The sequence below is a fragment of the Armigeres subalbatus genome, chromosome 3 (assembly GCF_024139115.2).
Source record: "Armigeres subalbatus isolate Guangzhou_Male chromosome 3, GZ_Asu_2, whole genome shotgun sequence".
In the NCBI taxonomy this organism is placed as follows: Eukaryota; Metazoa; Arthropoda; class Insecta; order Diptera; family Culicidae; genus Armigeres; species Armigeres subalbatus.
In genome coordinates, this window is record NC_085141.1 from 164,169,196 (window position 1) to 164,187,134 (window position 17,939).

The 17,939-nt window shown below is 38.4% G+C and overlaps 1 protein-coding gene and 1 long non-coding RNA gene across 2 annotated transcripts; one reads left to right on the forward strand and one right to left on the reverse strand.

Annotated features, from left to right (window-relative positions):
- Positions 1–184: 184 nt before the first annotated feature.
- LOC134225760 (small VCP/p97-interacting protein-like) lies at positions 185–17,881 on the reverse strand. Its single transcript, XM_062706113.1, has 3 exons — positions 17,688–17,881; positions 428–598; positions 185–366 (listed from the first exon to the last, which is right to left on the reverse strand). The coding sequence occupies exons 1-3, from the start codon at positions 17,748–17,750 to the stop codon at positions 352–354; spliced, it is 249 nt and encodes an 82-aa protein (XP_062562097.1). The 5' UTR covers positions 17,751–17,881; the 3' UTR covers positions 185–351.
- On the forward strand, positions 15,581–16,790 carry LOC134225246 (uncharacterized). The gene is made up of 3 exons (XR_009983206.1): positions 15,581–15,761; positions 15,821–16,183; positions 16,248–16,790. It is a non-coding gene; the product is annotated as an uncharacterized LOC134225246 (long non-coding RNA).
- Positions 17,882–17,939: the final 58 nt, after the last annotated feature.

Genomic DNA, 17,939 nt, shown 5'->3' on the forward strand with positions numbered 1-17,939 from the left:
TAAAAATATTCACCGAACAGTTCTGCTGTTGAGATTTCGGTGAAATTTCACAGAAATCTGCGATTTATTTTAAGTGTGAATGATCGTATAGGATCGTCTATTCATACTGCAATCTATATCATAGGATAAAGTTTGATTAAGGTATAAAAGTTATAGACAAAAAATGAAGTACATAATGTATATGTACTTAACTTAAATCTTGCTTTTATGTGGAATTTCCAAACTTGAATCATGCACATTATCTATATCTACAAGACACAACGTATTGAATATTTGAATAAAGAAACGATGAACTACCCAATGCACATATCTTGATTTTTGGTTGACGTAATAAGCATCGTGATGTTTTCATTAATCTTGCTGCCACTAAAAATTGAGAGATAATTATTAGATTCACCTTTTGATTTTTTTTTTGTCAAAGTGTTACCCTCAAAGCAGGTTGTCCACCGCCCATTCGTGCTGCTTCATCTTCCCTTCTAGCTGTTTCTTCCGCTTTTTGCTGCATACGGCGTACTTTGTCAACATCCTTGATTCCTCTCGATTCATTCTCTACTCGCCGACGCTCAGCCGCTTCCAATTGCTGTTGTCGTCTTATGGTCTGTAAATATAAGATAATGAGATTATAATATTAGGTAATAAATTACTGTAGTCTATCAGTAATAATGGCAAAAATTTAAAATTCTGCCCGATATCGATATATATATATGCAATTTGATAATGTTCGGATGAACTTAATTGTTTTATATCATTTGCGGGGTTATGAACTGCAAAAAATAAAATGATAGATACACGAGATGTCCACAAGCTTTTTGACATCATGATTTTAATCCAGAACTGTTCTGATACGTCAAGAAAAAAAAAACAATCCAAAAAATGGATCTTAGAGTCGCTGGGGCGCCTCTGGGGAACCTGTAGGAGAGGAAAGATGGTCTTAAGCACCCGTCTCTCGAATACTCCGAGTGCTTGCAAGTCCTCTTCGAGTAGTAGGCCCGACTTCCACAGATGTTGCGCCTTCGTATTTCACGACTAACATTGTTATCAGCCGTTAGCAAGGATCCGAGGTAGACGAATTCCACCCCGTCTATCGTAACTGCTTCCCAGGCGAGCCCGGTTCCGCCCACAAGCATGTACTTTGTCTTTGACGAATTCACTACCAGTCCAACTTTTGTTGCTTCACGTTTCAGGCGGGTGTACAGTTTTGCCACCTTTGCAAATGTTCGGCCGACAATGTCCATGTCATCCGCGAAACAAATAAATTGACTGGATCTGTTGAAAATCGTACCCCGGCTGTTACACCCGGCTCTCCGCATGACACCTTCTAGCGCAATGTTGAACAACAGGCACGAAAGTCCATCACCTTGTCTTAGTCCCCGGCGCGATTCGAACGAACTGGAGTGTTCGCCCGAAATCTTTACACAGTTTTGCACACCATCCACCGTTGCTTTGATCAGTCTGGTAAGCTTCCCAGGGGAGCTGTTCTCGTCCATAATTTTCCATAGCTCTACGCGGTCTATACTGTCGTATGTCGCCTTAAAATCAGCGAACAGATGATGCGTTGGGACCTGGTATTCACGGCATTTTTGAAGGATTTGCCGTACAGTAAAGATGTGGTCCGTTGTCGGGCGGCCGTCAACGAAGCAGGCTTGATGACTTCCCACGAACTCGTTCACTAATTGTGACAGACGACGGAAGATGATTAAGGATGGTGATCGCTCGAAAGTTCTCACACTCCAGCTTGTCGCCTTTCTTGTAGATGGGGCATATAACCCATTCCTTCCACTCCTCCGGTAGCTGTTCAGTTTGCCAGATTCTGACTATCAATTTATACAGGCAAGTGGCCAGCTTTTCCGGGCCCATCTTGATGAGCTCAGCTCCGATACCATCCTTACCAAATGCTTTATTGGTCTTTAGCTGTTGAATGGCATCCTTAACTTCCCTCAAGTTGGGGGCTGGTTGGCTTCCATCGTCCGCTGAACTGACGTAGTCATTTCCTCCGCTGCCTTGACTTTCACTGCCTGTACTCTCAGCGCCATTCAAATGTTCCTCGTAGTGCTGCTTCCACCTTTCGATCACCACACGTTCGTCCGTCAAGATGCTCCCATCCTTATCCCGGCACATTTCGGCTCGCGGCACGAAGCCTTTGCGGGATGCGTTGAGCGTCCGTTTCTTGAGAACGGCACAGCTGTTCCATCTCCTCGCACTCCACTTCTTCCAGGCGACGTTTCTTCTCCTGAAAAGGCGGGTCTGCTGTCTCCGCTTCCGTCTATAACGTTCCACGTTCTGTGGGGTACCATGCTGCAGCGCGACCGCCCGCGCTGCGTCCTTCTCCTCCAGAATCTGTCTGCACTCTTCGTCGAACCAATCGTTCCGTCGAGTTCGTCCCTTATACCCGACGTTGTCCTCCGCTGCGTCGTTAATGGCTGCTTTAACTGCATTCCAGCAGTCCTCAAGAGGGGCCCCATCGAGCTCACCCTCTTACGGCAACGCTGCCTCGAGATGCTGCGCGTATGCAGTGGCGACATCAGAGGTTGCTTCAGTCGCTCTAGGTCGTACCGCGGCGGTCGTCGGTACCGAACATTGTTGATGACGGATAGTTTTGGGCGCAGTTTAACCATCACCAGATAGTGGTCAGAGTCGATGTCAGCGCCACGATATGTCCTGACGTCGATAATGTCGGAGAAGTGCCGTCCATCAATCAGAACGTGGTCGATTTGTGATTCTGTCTGCAGTGGTGATCTCCAGGTGTACCGATACGGGAGGCTGTGTTGGATGTAGGTGCTGCGAATGGTCATATTCTTAGAGGCGGCGAAATCAATTAGTCGTAGGCCGTTTTCGTTCGTCAGCCGGTGAGCGCTGAACTTCCCAATAGTCGGTCTAAACTCCTCCTCTTGGCCAACCTGAGCGTTCAAATCTCCTATGATGATTTTGACGTCGTGGCTTGGGCAGCTGTCGTATTCACGTTCCAGCTGCGCGTAGAATGCGTCCTTATCATAATCAGTGCTTCCGGAGTGTGAGCTATGGACGTTGATTATGCTGAAGTTGAAGAACCGGCCTTTGATCCTCAACCTGCACATTCTTTCATTGATCGACCACCACCCGATCACGCGCCTTTTCATATCGTTCATCACTATGAAAGCTGTTCCCAGCTCGTGTGTGTTGCCGCAGCTCTGGTAGATAGTGATTACCTCTAAACGTTCGAACCATTGATCCCTTCCAACAAACCTCCTGTAGTGCTACGATGCCGAATCCACGGTCCTTGAGCACATCAGCAAGTATGCGTGTGCTCCCGATGAAGTTGAGAGATTTGCAGTTCCACGAACCGAGTTTCCAATCGCTAGTCCCTTTTCGTCGCAGTGGTCTTCCCTGATGGATTCGGTCCGTACTCTCTTGTTGATTGTTCGTTGCGTATGTTTTTTTAAAGGCTGGCTTGCAGGGCCTGACACCAAACCCCCTAAATTTCCGGAGGACCATTCCTCTTTATTCCCGGTGGACCATGGTGCACAGTTTCACTTAGAGTCCCTCGCTGGCACTCGGACGATGATCAGCCGCCCATAACATGGAGAACAGACGCTGTTGTGAGCCGATCCTGACATGGAGAACAGACGCTCAGTAAGATTTGCACATCCGGAGAGAAGCAAACCCCCCCTTCCCTGTCAGCATACAACCATAGTTCCCACCGGGGTTGGTTACCCGATCTTCCCTAATAGTACGTTCAGATTATGAGCTATATCACTTGATATAGAGCATCTTGACATCAATGTTTGTACATCTAGTTTTCCCTGGAAATAATGCATATGACATCTCATGTCAAGATTCGCTATATCAAGTGATATAGCTCATAATCTGAACGTACTATAAGGTTGCTCGTATCCCGGCCAGCACCACGGGGAGGTAGGGATATGAGTTGCTGGGTAAGAGGCTAAGGACCGCAAGATGGGGTCTATTTTATTCCTTCAGGTACGCAAAGTACGCTTTATCCAGTATTTGCCGTGCCGGACACGTAAGTTTCACCTGAATTTTTAGAAGCATTTTCAGTAACGTGTGCACGTAAAATGTACCTGAAAATTCAGGTGGAAACAACGTTTAGATTATTTGGAGTGTATGAATGTTATTAGCTTTTTGATATGGGATCATTCATTAGGTGGCATGATGAAGAGTATAAGTATTTTCGAATGGTTTTTTTGCCATAACATACATATAAGGTTATTTTTTTTACGTTTGACCATATCGCGAATTTACATAAAATTTCATGTTCAGGCATCCCTGAATTGTTATTTATATTTTATCCCATTTTTTTGGACTTCTCTTGCAGTAGTAGTAGGTGGTAGTAGTTAGGGATCCTATAGTGTATAAATAATGTAGGATCCCTAGTAGTACTTAGTTATAAACAACAAGGGCCTCATACGCCTGTCACTGGCGAACAAAGCTCGTGTACTCTGCATCGTTCTAAAACCAGTGTTAGGGCGCAATCGTTAATGCGAACATTTTTATATTTAGTTAGTTACCGCAAATAAATTCTTTTTCGAGTCCCTTCAATCAAGCAGGTATCTCAAGCATACCACATAGTTATGTTGATGCATGATTGAGTGTTTAATTTTGATAAAATATCGAAAACAAAAGTGTGCATAAAAATTCTCCCGCCATAACAAAAAGGACGTTATGCGTTACAGATGGGGGTAGGTAGTAAAGGAAATGTTACAAACAAGTCACAGAAGGGTGGGTGGGGGTTCAAATCTGTGTTTATTCGCGTTATGAAATTTGTGAATGAGCCCAAAGGACTCTCTTGTGACTAGGGATCCTACATGCAGAGATATGCGAAAGCGGCCATCTTGAGCCAATCGAGCATTGAGAGCTGTCAGAATCTGAGCCAAATGAACATTGTTATTGTAGCGGATTGAAAGGTATTGCGATTATAATGAAAAAGATTTTACGAAAAGTTTTGTCAAATAAACAATTTGTTTTACATTGGCTAGTTCAAGTAGTCTAGTTTATTCATGGTACTTTGTCCATTTGTTCATTTACCACTCACTATAGGTGAATCCACATAAAGGTTATTAGTTAATAACGGTTATGTGTGTTTCCACATACATGCTATGCGAATTCACATAGCCGTTATGTGGGAAATGCGAAAGTCAAAATTTATGTGTGCCACACATAATGGATATGATTGGATTTTTGTCAGTGTACACTTTTATTTTAGTGATAATGCACTGTTGGACGTTATAGCCTATTCAGATTACGCCATTAATGACATAATAATTGGCGTTTCAGGATAAATACGCTTTATGATGTCATTATTTACGTAATATTCCATACATTTTGCGCTGTCAAAAGATACCCGCTAAAAAGAGTCATAAAGAATTTATTACGAACAATTATTACGAGAGAGCTTTCGTTCTAACTGGAATGCAGGGAGAAATTCAACAAAACAAAACTGACAAGCGTTACGCTCTCTTTGCCAGAGAGAAAATTCTCTCTGTTTTCATTTCGTTTCGTAGTTGACAGTCATGCTCTTTCTGTCGCAGCAGGGTCGAGATGGAAATCTTCTGAGCGCTGAATAATAACTCGGATTGTGATTATTTTGTGGAAAGCATTTTATATGATGAAAAATAATGATGATAATTATTTATTCTCCACTTATTTAACATGAATTGTTTAAAAACAGATGCTCTCTAGAATTAACATGAAGTATTTAACTTAAACCTAGATTTAATAGAACAAATCGAATAAATTTTCAAAGTTCAAGGGCCAATGCGGAAGACAATTTAAAACGTAGGAATGGTTGTAAAACGAATATATTTGATGAATAAACATGATTTCATAAATTGTTTCAATTCTGCTCCTTGAATGGCTTAATATACTTTGGATTTCAACATTTTTCACGTGGGACAACTGTACGATTTGAATGGGATGTATATATAAAGTAGAATAACCTTAAATAAAACATGGATTGGTAATGCATTAATTCATCCAAAATCTAGTTTAAATTATATCACATTCACACGATTCGATTTTGTTAGAAGCTGTATCATTGATTGTCGAGTAGAACGCAATGGTTCAGTTTCCATTTTTGAAAAAAAAATTAAATTGCTGAGTTGCCCTTCATACATGGAGATACTGGTGGAAATACATTTTAGTTCGATAATATTTCTTGAAAATCCGTTCGATCATAGTACAGAATCAAAATACTTTTTAAACTTAAAAATAAATTGAGGAATAGTCTGATTCCCCGAAGAACGGCGCACCCAACTAATGAATGTAGCTTCGCTCATTATGCTTAATGAGAGCTTCAAATATTCTTCGAAAATCCCTTTTCATATTTTTTTTTATATTTTTTTTCGTAGAAACTTTGTTCAGAAAAAAATGTTCGATTGTCGCCACACAAATGCTTGATTTCGCAAATTAAATTTTAAAACTCTTATTGAATTCAACCCTGTATTAGCGTGCAAATGAGGAAACATGGAAACGTCAAGATATATTATCTTGCTGCAGTCTGAACACCTCGTAATAGCCTATTCAGACGATGCCCACCAGTGCGTAAATAAAGCCAAACTAGCAACTTCTATCATGACGCGAACGCGCACCGGTCGTTGGTAAACGGGTTTGGGAAATGTAAACGCAACCTTCGGTGAATAGCGAGTTAGCAAATTTGGCGACCCGCTCCAACCGTTGCCAAACCATCACACGGAAATATAAAGTAACCCATAAATAAAAAATCTGCCGTCTGCTGAAAAATTGTTCGGGTATTAATCATCAAAACCATTGTGATGGAGGTCAGTTTCATTTGGATTTCAACTGATTGGCGGCGCTAGCGCATATGAAATAACCTGATAGGTTAGATAACTCGAAATCTGGAATTTTTAGAATATTGGCGTCTTCTACAAAGTTGTTCGGGTGGTCAAAACCATCATGACGAAAATAAGTTTAATTTGAAATACAACCGCTTGGCGGCGCTAGTGAATTGGAAATAACCTAAAAGGTTAGATATTTCGATAGTTGAAATCTTAAGATTATTGCCGTCTTCTACAAAATTGTTCGGATGATTAAAACCATCATGACGAAAGCAAGTTTAGTTAATAATACAACCGCTTGGCGGCGCTAGTGTATTGGAAATAACCTGATAGGTCAGGTATCTCAAAATATGTAATTTTTAGAATATTGCCGCCTTCTACAAAGTTGTTCGGGTGGTCAAAACCATTATGACCAACGCAGGTTTAGATTAAGATATAACCGCTTGGTGTATAAGAAATAACCTGCTAGGTTAGATATTTCGAAAACTGAATTTTTTTGAATATTGCCGTATTCCACAAAGTTGTTCGGATGGTGAAAACCGTCATGATGCTAGCAAGTTTAGTTTTAAACACAATCGCTTAGCGCTAGTGTATAAAAAATAAACTGATAGGTTAAATATCTCAAAATCTGGAATTTTCAGAATATTGCCGTATTCTACAAAGTAACTTGCCATAAGACGAGTTCGTACAATTCCATTTAATTCCACCACTTGGTTGTACCTTTGACAGATACTACAGTAAGACCATCTTCAGTGTCTCGTACTTGACTCGATTCGACTCAACTCGAGCGCCAACGAGTATTGCGGTCTCAAACTAAACTTCTGGTTTTGACTCCCCTTTTAAATCTTACATAATAACCAACCTAACAGATAATTCGGATAACTTTGTAGAAGATGGCCACTTTCTAACTCTAACGGATTTAGAAATATTTAACCTAACATGTTATTTCTCATATACTAGCGCCGCTATGCGTATGAATTCCAAACTAAACTAGTCTCCATCATAAATGTTATGGTTACACGAACAACGTTGTAGAAGACAAAATCTTTCTAAGTCTTATAGATCTCAAGATATCCACCTCACTAAATTATTGCATATAAGCTAGCGCCACCTAGCAGATGTGTGTCTAGCTAATCTGATAATCACAAAATGTATTACGCACATATTTATATTACAAAAGTTGGAGCGCGTTCTGAAATATCTGAAAATAAATAATATTTTTTTCCTGATTTTATTTATTTCCGTGTTTGCCTCAATATAGCAACCGGATATTCACCACCGGTGCGAAGCATGATTGCACTTCAACAACCTTGATAGAAACAACCGGTGCGAGAACAAGTGCATAAATAAAATATGAACGCATTTCGTTCCTATACTAGACACTCATTTGGATACACATTGGTGGGGATCGTCTCAGATTGGGCTATTTATGACTTTGTTAAGTGAGAGGGTATCCAATTATTACGAGGTGTTCAGACTGCAGCAAGATAATATATCTTGACGTTTCCATGTTTCCTCATTTTCCTCAATTTTTTTACGTGTAATTGGATACCCTCTCACTTAACAAAGTCATAAATAGCCCAATCTGAATAGGCTATTAGAGTAAAATCAGCAGTGATTCAAATCGTTCGGGGCTGTCAGTTTGAATATGAATCTGAAACATTAATTTTCCCTGCAGCTATTCTACATTCATTTTTTATACCAGTCAACTGTCAAAATAAAACTGGTATAACGCTCAGTTCTTTTTTCTGCAGATTTAAACCACGATTGCATCACGAGATTCAAATATTTTTCAATTGGCGCTTTGATGTTGCATGAAGAAGAAGAAGCAGAAAGATGATAATCGAAAAAATCTCCACGGGAAACCATACGAAGAAGTTTTTAAAATTCTTCTCAAAAATTCTAAAAGCAATTTAATTAAAAACGGTAAGCAGTACGGGGTTGGACTTTTCTTATACTATGTTTTAAGTGTAATATTAGAAAATAAAATTTCGAAAAGAAATATTGTGGTTATTATACAGTAGAAGAAAAGTCCAACCCCGTACTGCTTACCGTTTTTAATTAAATTCCTTTTAGAATTTTTGAGAAGAGTTTTAAAAACTTCTTCGTATGGTTTCCCGTGGAGATTTTTTCGATTATCATCTTTCTGCTTCTTCTTCTTCATGCAACATCAAAGCGCCAATTGTTTTGGTGTATGGATGCGTCATTTTATCTACGGATCAATCCACTTTGCAATTCCGGCGCCTTTCTTGGCAGTAACATAATGATTTCAATTAATTGGAAATTTGAAAAACATGAATAGAACACTGCTGGGAAACCAGCGAGTTTGTTCTATTTTGCTCCAGATTCAAACTAGAATAGTGGTCGAAAATTTAGAATGAAACTGAATCACTCCTGATTTCACCCTTAGATAACGAAATCTGAAAATGCCATTATACGCAAAGTCATGTTCGAGCTCCAACATTTTGCGCCACGGCAAGTGCTGGCAGCGTTTGTTTACGAAAGTAACAGCGTTGCTAAATCGTCTGGAAAAGTATTCGCACATCTCTTAGGGTCTGTCTCATTTGGATAATTAAACTGAAATTAAACTTAAAAGTGACATTTCAATAATTATCGAATAACCCTGCTCGCAGAGCAAGATTACTTTTGACAGATATCGAATCATTTTGCATCGATGTCTTATTGGAATTGCTTGGTAGCACCAGCCATTCTTATGACCGGGATATTTGCTTATTTTCGAACTGTCACTTTTAAGTTTAATTCTCCAAATGAGACAGACCCATAGGATACCTACTTGTGACTTTTGTCCTTATTCACGATTGGCGCTTTGATGTTGCATTAAGAAGAAGAAGCAGAAAGATGATAATCAAAAAAATCTCCACGGGAAACCATACGAAGAAGTTTTTAAAACTCTTCTCAAAAATTCTAGAAGCAATTTAATTGAAAACGGTAAGCAGTACGGGGTAAGCAGTACGTGGAGATTATTTCGATTATCATCTTTCTGCTTCTTCTTCTTCATCGCAACATCAAAGCGCCAAAAAATCTCCACGGGAAACCATACGAAGAAGTTTTTAAAACTCTTCCCAAAAATTCTAGAAGCAATTGAATTAAAAACAGTAAGCAGTACGGGGTTGGACTTTTCTTCTACTGTATAATAAACACAATATTTCTATTCGCAATTTTATTTTGTGATAAGGCCAGTATCGACTTAAAAAGTAGAGAGGTTACGGAATTTTGTTCAATATTACCACGAGGAATTTTGACAACTGATCTGCATGGAGCAAATTGTCACTTTTACTTACGGAATAATCGAGCAGAATATTTTTCCGAAAGTAAAGTGACAGCTCCCATTACTTTGCGTGGGAACCTTACAAATGCCAATTTTGTTTTTGTTCTTTTCATGTGGATACTGCTGTAAAGCAGACCCCACACGACGGAAAAAGTTTGACAAACTCTTGATTATTGAAGAAAAGATTGATGGTGTGAGTGCGAGCCTAAAAAATTGAAGTAAATATTAATAGAAACCAGACAACTTTGATATCCTTTTCAATATTTTCCCACATCTCCCCCTGCAGTTTGCCCACAGGAGTCAATGACGGTTGAGTGTGTGCGTGTTTTGTGCGTTATACCGCTATTTGATTCGTATTAGTTCAAGAAAAAATTGAGTTTTTCTTCAGCTACGGCCATGCCGGCTAATCAGTGAAAAAATTGAAGAAAAGTTTGATGAAAAGTTTGACGAAAAAGTATTGTCAATATATGCCTCGTGTGGGGTCTGCTTAAGAATTTTGTTTCGATTCTTTACTTTCCCGATTCAGTGAACGGAATTTAACATGTGATTGAGATAGAAAAAGAAATTTCTTTTGAACCAACCTAAATTAAGGCCAGTATCGACTTAAAAAGTAGAGAGGTTACGGAATTTTGTTTTATATTACCAAGAGGTATTTAGACAACTGATCTGCATGGAGCAAATTGTCACTTTTACTTAAAAGCCAGTAAATATCGACCTAGGATAGGATGTGACAAGTAGTCAGTAAAAATCGTACCGATTTGCTGTCACAATCGTACCGGTTGCTGATTGGTTGAAAATGACAATCGATTACTTCGATTGCTAGCGGCGCGTTTTCCGTAGGGCAGCATGTTGTTAGTTTGGCCGTGTTGCAGGTTTTTAAAGTTGATATTAAGCAAAATACGTAAATTTTTGAGTTCCAGTTTTTTGGTAAGAAATAAATTTATATTGAACTGCAAACGCCATATAAATTATTCTCAAGGGTTGTAAGGTTTAAAACTGTTGATTTTAAGCATTATCATTCACCTTTCTGTCATTTTCGATCTCAAAGTCATTTTTCAGTAGCGAAAGCTTCTCTCTGTTAGTCTTTCACTTCTCTTACATAAATAGTGGATGGAACGGGAAGAAAACATCAAATTTTGATACATGATATTCAAAAGATTTTGTACCAAATTACTTTGGCTGCACTGGCGATCACCTCGTCAGAGCAACCGACTAAAAAACAACAAGGCAGTCTCAATTGAGTTGTCACATCCTATCCTAGATATCGACTTGAAAAGTAGAGACCCGAATAGAAATAAATTGTACGCCGAATAGTTGGTATTTTAAGTTTTCCATTTGGCTTATAATCATCATATACTGTATGATACATGTACATTTATATGATTAACAAAACTAACAACCCAATCGTATAAAATTTTTAACGGATCATACATGCTGTAGTAAGGATTACCCGCTATAATTTTATTGTAAAGGTATCTTATCGTAAATGATTTCGATAGCTATTTCCCAACATAAAAATTAAGTGTTTTCTTTTACAGTGTATTAGTGACAATTCTTTCGACAACAGTATTTGGACCAACCGCCATTGAAACTTTTTTCTAAAAGTCGGCGGCAATGTATATTCAAAAAGTAAAAAGTTTATTCGCCGAAAACAAAACAATATTAGGGTCAAAATGCAAGTAAGTGGAAACTTAATTATAGGAAAAAAGGTGATATATATATATATATATATATTGATCGTTTATTCTCTTAAAGGACCGAGGTATACACCAATGAATTCGGAGATTCAACTGCGAATTACAAAAAACTTTCAAAGGTGAGAATAATCTATGATGTACTTTCTTTAATGTATGTAAAAGGCCTACTATCGATCCAATAATTGAACAGTGTTGCAACTGGCCATACCATTATGGATACAATAATCCCCCTAGCACAAACTAGCAAGTTTTTTTTCGCATGGCGGCAGAACCAACCGCAATGCCCTTTCAATCGACCTTTTATTGCCTTATCGAGTTTATTCATTTAATGCCAGTTTAAAAAAACATTTTTTTAGTGCCTCAAACTATTATTAAAATTAAAAGCAAAATCCCAGATTATTCCACTATTATTGGCTTATTTTATAGGAATATGCAGCCCCGTTGAAACATGCGAAGAGTAACTGATGGGAGAGCAGCATATCTTCTGGACATGGACAAAGCGTCTCATCATACAAACATCGTTTGAAAGGGATTTGTGCTCATCTATTGTATTATGAACTGAAAATAAAAACTATAGCAATCGTAGCAGCAATCATAGTGTCTTTTAACTATCATATCATGTATCGTAGTTTGTAAAATATAATTATACATATTGTGATACTGCTATCGTACAATTAAATGTTTATTGAACACCTTTCAATTTGGATTAATCATGGAATCTTTATTTGTATTTACAAAAATCTTTCTATCGATCTTCTTTGTTGAATACAATTATAATCCGTATCATCTCATGACAACAAAATTATGATAAACTAATGATATCTGGTAAAATTGCTTGTCGAAAATATATGGAAAAATTAACCTTTTTGAATGGTAACGATACTTAACAACCCATTCAGTGTATCGTCCGAAATGGAATTATTATAAAGGCAATCATAAAAATTGTTCATGGTGTAATTATCGTACGATATTTTTTATGATTCCGTTAAAAATTAAATTACAATTCTCTATGATCAAAAAACGATAACTAGAAAAATAGTTGAATAATATAATTCTATTCTATTCAACCTCGAGGTTACGGAATTTTGTTCAATATTACCAAGCGGAATTTTGACAACTGATCTGCATGGAGCAAAATGTTACTTGTACTTACGGAATAATCGAGCAGAATATTTTTCCGAAAGTAAAATGACAGCTCCCATTACTTTGCGTGGGAACCTTACAAATTTCAATTTTATTTTTTGTTCTTATCAGGTGGATACTGTTGAAAGAATTTTGTTTCGATTCTTTACTTTTCCGATTCAGTAAACGGAATTTAACATGTGATTGAGATAGAAAAAGAAATTTCTTTTAAACACGATACCAACCTTTAGGAATAATCGAGCAGAATATTTTTCCGAAAGTAAAGCGACAGCTCCCATATTACTTTGCGTGGGAACCTTACAAATGCCAATTTTGTTTTTTGTTCTTTTCATGTGGATACTGTTGTCAATCTGACAGCCCAAACGATTTGAATCACTGCTGATTTTACTCTAAGAATTTTGTTTTCTCACAATCCAAACGTTAAACCTAACTTCGGAAGTGGTGCGCTGTTTTCATTTGGTGATGTGCTATACAGCGCACCACTTCCGAAATTAGGTTTAACTATAGATAGTGGAATATATAGATGAGCGAAGATAAATCCTCTGTCTCCAAACGAACTGTCAAACGTGTCTCCAAACGAGCATGACGTCACGATTTCAATTAGGCTTTCTGCGAGCGTGTACGCACACGCACATTTCACTCACACTTTTACTCAGTTTGTTTGCAACCACGAGCAGCTGTCACGGCAAAATCAAATGGGATTGTTTGCAACCACAACCGTGCATTCGTGTTGGTGAGAAATGTCGGCGAGACCCTAATGGAAATGTTAAGGGCTGTGACGTCATATGCGCGTGCGCACGGTCAAAAAAACGACTCAGCCATGCTTTCGCTCATCTATAGATAGTGGAATATATAGATGAGCGAAGATAAATCCTCTGTCTCCAAACGAACTGTCAAACGTGTCTCCAAACGAGCATGACGTCACGATTTCAATGGAAATGTTAAGGGCTGTGACGTCATATGCGCGCGTGCACGGTCAAAAAAATCGACTCAGCCTTGCTTTCGCTCATCTATTGATTCTACTATCTATACGCTCATCTATTGATTCTACTATCTATAGGTTTAACTATAGATAGTGGAATATATAGATGAGCGAAGATAAATCCTCTGTCTCCAAACGAACTGTCAAACGTGTCTCCAAACGAGCATGACGTCACGATTTCAATGGAAATGTTAAGGGCTGTGACGTCATATGCGCGCGTGCACGGTCAAAAAAATCGACTCAGCCTTGCTTTCGCTCATCTATTGATTCTACTATCTATAGGTTTAACGTATGGGTTGTGAGAAAAATCCAATTTCGATAGCGGCTATAATTCGGTTTTCTACTGAATTTATAATATATAAAAGAAGAAAAATGGTAAATAAACCATCAACCAATTATTACACACTTAATTTTTTTTACCGGGATATCAGCGAAATGTTGAACTTTTACCGAGATTCGCACAGCCGTGCCCCAGCAAACATGTTTTTTGCCGAGATTTCTGTCAAAATTGCTGAAAATCAGCAAATATTTTGCCGAAAATCAGCTAACAAACGTCATTTTTGCTGAAATATCAGTTTTTTATTTTGCTGGCGCACGGCTGTGCGGATTTTTGCCGAGCTGCAGAAATAAAAACTAAGTGTGTAGTTTGTTTCAACCAATGAAATGGTTGGTTCAAATATGTTTTTGTTAATTCCAAACTATTTATTTTAATTAGTTTGAAACAACCTAAATCGATGTTTATTCCAGCAGCTGTCAAATTCAACAACTAATATTTTGGTTATTTCAAATAAAAAATTGGTTGAACTGGAATGACAGATCTACAAAAAATCAATGTTGAATTCTAGTTGGTTTTGTTTGTGCCTAAATCAACCAAAAAATTGTTTGAAATAAACTAAAATTTGGTTGTGTTTACCATATTTTTTTCTCCGTGTTATGAAAACTTCTTCGTATGGTTTCCGTGGAGATTTTGACGTAAACTACGTCTAAGGGGAAGACTCAGATACAGGGTGTCAAATGAGAATTTCAAAACTGGAGACCGTCACGAAATCATGTAAGATTTGTAACATTAATAGGTCCTTTATCTTTCAATGGATTTTAATGATTTATATATCAATCGATTCGTAAACTTTCCACCAATTTGCCAGTAATATTGGAACTATTGATTATCAACGCTAAACTATTGAAAAATTTAGTTCTTTCATGCATCATGCATTCCCCTTACAGCGCGTTCCAATCCTCGGTAATTGCCTACTTTTAGGGTATTATCTTTTATTGAACTGGGTTTTATGAATGGGGTGGCCCAGCCGGTAGACAGTGGAGTCCCTACTCCTTCATAGAGCGGGAGATGCTGCTAAAGCTGGGTAGTATTGTCGTGGGATGGTTCCTTCTCTTCTATATAGAGCAGAATAGTTGGTTCAGTGTACTATAATTGGTTTTACGTAGTTTACGTCGAGCGGTCGTGTCTTGTATACAACCCCAATTTTTTCGATTAAAATCTAGAGAAATATTTCATATGGTCCTATCTAACAAAAGTAAACAAATCGAGTTGTTAGTTTATTAACATTACTTACCTTTTAAATTTTATGTTAAATTTGAATCAGATCGATTTTTACTTTTTTTTTACTAAAAAATTATAGTAGTGCAAAACGGCCAATCTGACTTTTCGAAAATATCGCACAGATCTGTCGACTGGCCGTTTTGCAATGTGACAGTCCAATCTGATATTTACCAAAACATTGTCAAATTATCAGATTGGACCTTCGGTTGTCCATCGGTTTAATTATTAATTTTAATGATTTAAATTTATTTCTAAGGTATATATCCGATCTGATATCTGACACGAAAGACACGCTGTTAAGGTAAGTTTGTACAAGCATAATTTTAAGTAGTTATGTTATATTAAGCAAACAAATTACAGGACCCGCTTCAGAAACAGTAAACAGGTCATCAACAATCGGATCCCACCAAAGGGAAGCCTACGGAAGGGTGGCACCCCCCCGGGGACGGGTTCGGCGGCACAGAAGGGAATGTTAACTCCGGAGAAAAATTGGACTCGTTCTGGAAAAAGAAAATGATATCGCGGTACGTCAAGATAAAGGAAAGTTTGAAGAAACGCTATGAAGATCTGGATGAAGGGACGAGCGCACTGCGGGTGATCAATCCGGTGGCCCTGCTGGACAAGAAAGCCAATATCGAGCGAGCGTTGCTCGAGGGCGAGAATGACTTCCAGTTTTGCCCGAGGGAAATGTAACCGGATTTGAAAAACAAGGCATTTGACAAGGTACGAGGAATTAAATTCGGGTTGAATGCGGGTTTATAAATAAAAATATATCTTTAAATTTCAGAGCTGAGTGGGACCAAATTCGAAGGACTATGGGAAAACCAAGATGTTGTTCGGTAGCCGTACTAGAGGAGGAACGTCGTGAGTTGGAACGCAAGCGGCGTAAGATTGAGCTACTGCAGTCCAAGCGATCAGAAGAGCTTTCTTTTGTTCGGAATCTTCCTAATGATATTCCTCAACAGCTTACGGTAGGCACTAAGGTGACGGCTCCTTTGCGTTCTCCTCAGCATGGTCTGTTAACGTAAACCATAGAGGCGATTGATGTGATGTCCAGTTAATATCGGGTGTGTTTCGATCGACCCGATTTGAATGCCCTTACGATTCCAGACTTCGAGATTATAGCCAACGATAATCCGGAAAAGATTGCTCTGTACTCTATCACGAAAGACTTCCGACATAAGTATCAGAATGCTTCATTCTATGTCGCTTCACCTGCCGTAAAAACCTCATCACTGGTATCACTGGCAATCCTTTGTTTGCGAGGTAACAGTTATTCGAAGATTTCCGGTATGCCCGAGATCAATATGCTTTTCTCGAAATATAACATTCCCGGATAAGTTACTTTGTAGATTATTCGAACAAATAAAGTATCCGTCGTCCCGATGCCACTGCTGGCGGGCGGAAAAGTCGGAAACCCCGGTTCGACATTACTCCGAAATTTTCACCTTTTTTTATCTCTAAGGATGTGGATTCAAAAATGGAAGGTGTATACACAGTATTAGCTGCTATAATGCAAGACGGGACTGCCCTGCAACAGACGGGATACTCTGTTAGATGTTAAATGTATGTATTCAAGTATCAGATCCTATCAGCAAAGCTATCAATGTCCTGTACATGACGCGATTTGTTGTCGAAATACATACACCGATCCAATATGCAACAAGTTAATGTTGAAGAATATGGATATTCTCTTAATTGCGCATGATCCTCTGTACTATCCACCTAAAACTAGCCTTGTTTTTGCAAAGTTTGAGTAATTTTCATTCAAGGTCCTATGTGAATTTGATTTAAGTAAAATGTCCAATATAACAGGTCCCATCTGATTGTTCTAATGCAAAGGGTCCGAAGTAACAAAAGTATCTTAAAATCCAAGAAAAATGACCTGTACTAGAAAACCATAACTTGTATTCAGTTCTACGACTATTATTTTGGCTGCCAACGATTTAAAAATCGTTGAACGGAGTTGGAATTTTAATTCAGATTTATTTTCGTCTGGCAAATATTGCATCCCATATTTCTCAGATTATGGCAGATGTTAGGTTGGCCCATTTGAAATGTTTGTCTAGAAATCGTTCTGCTTCTTCTTCTTCATGCAACGTCAAAGTGCTTGAATCTCATTGATTCTTCTTCTTCATACAACAGAATATCGGTGCTACATACTTACCTACAATGCAACAAGTGCCATTATTCATCAAACATAATATTCAATAATTTAAATACGTACCGCATCCGGGGTGATAAGTCCATCGTCAGCAGATCCTTTAAAGCAAGAAGAACATAGCCCCATTGTACAACACAATAGATTATATTTCCAGGAGATTAAACAATAAAATATTTACAGCACTTTTAAGGCTACACTTTTACACGCTCTTCTCTGATGCATGGATCAGCTGTTATGTTTTGATACGTCTTTTTTGACAAAAGGATGTCCCGAACCACGGTTTCCAGAAAACAAGGTAGACTCGTATACACGGTT

Excerpts from the sequence above, each read along its gene's own strand:
- LOC134225760 (XM_062706113.1), bottom strand. The coding sequence starts at position 17,750 with ATGGGGCTATGTTCTTCTTGCTTTAAAGGATCTGCTGACGATGGACTT. Across the intron at positions 599-17,687 it reads GACTTATCACCCCGGATGCG|ACCATAAGACGACAACAGCA; the intron begins GTACGTATTTAA and ends TTATATTTACAG.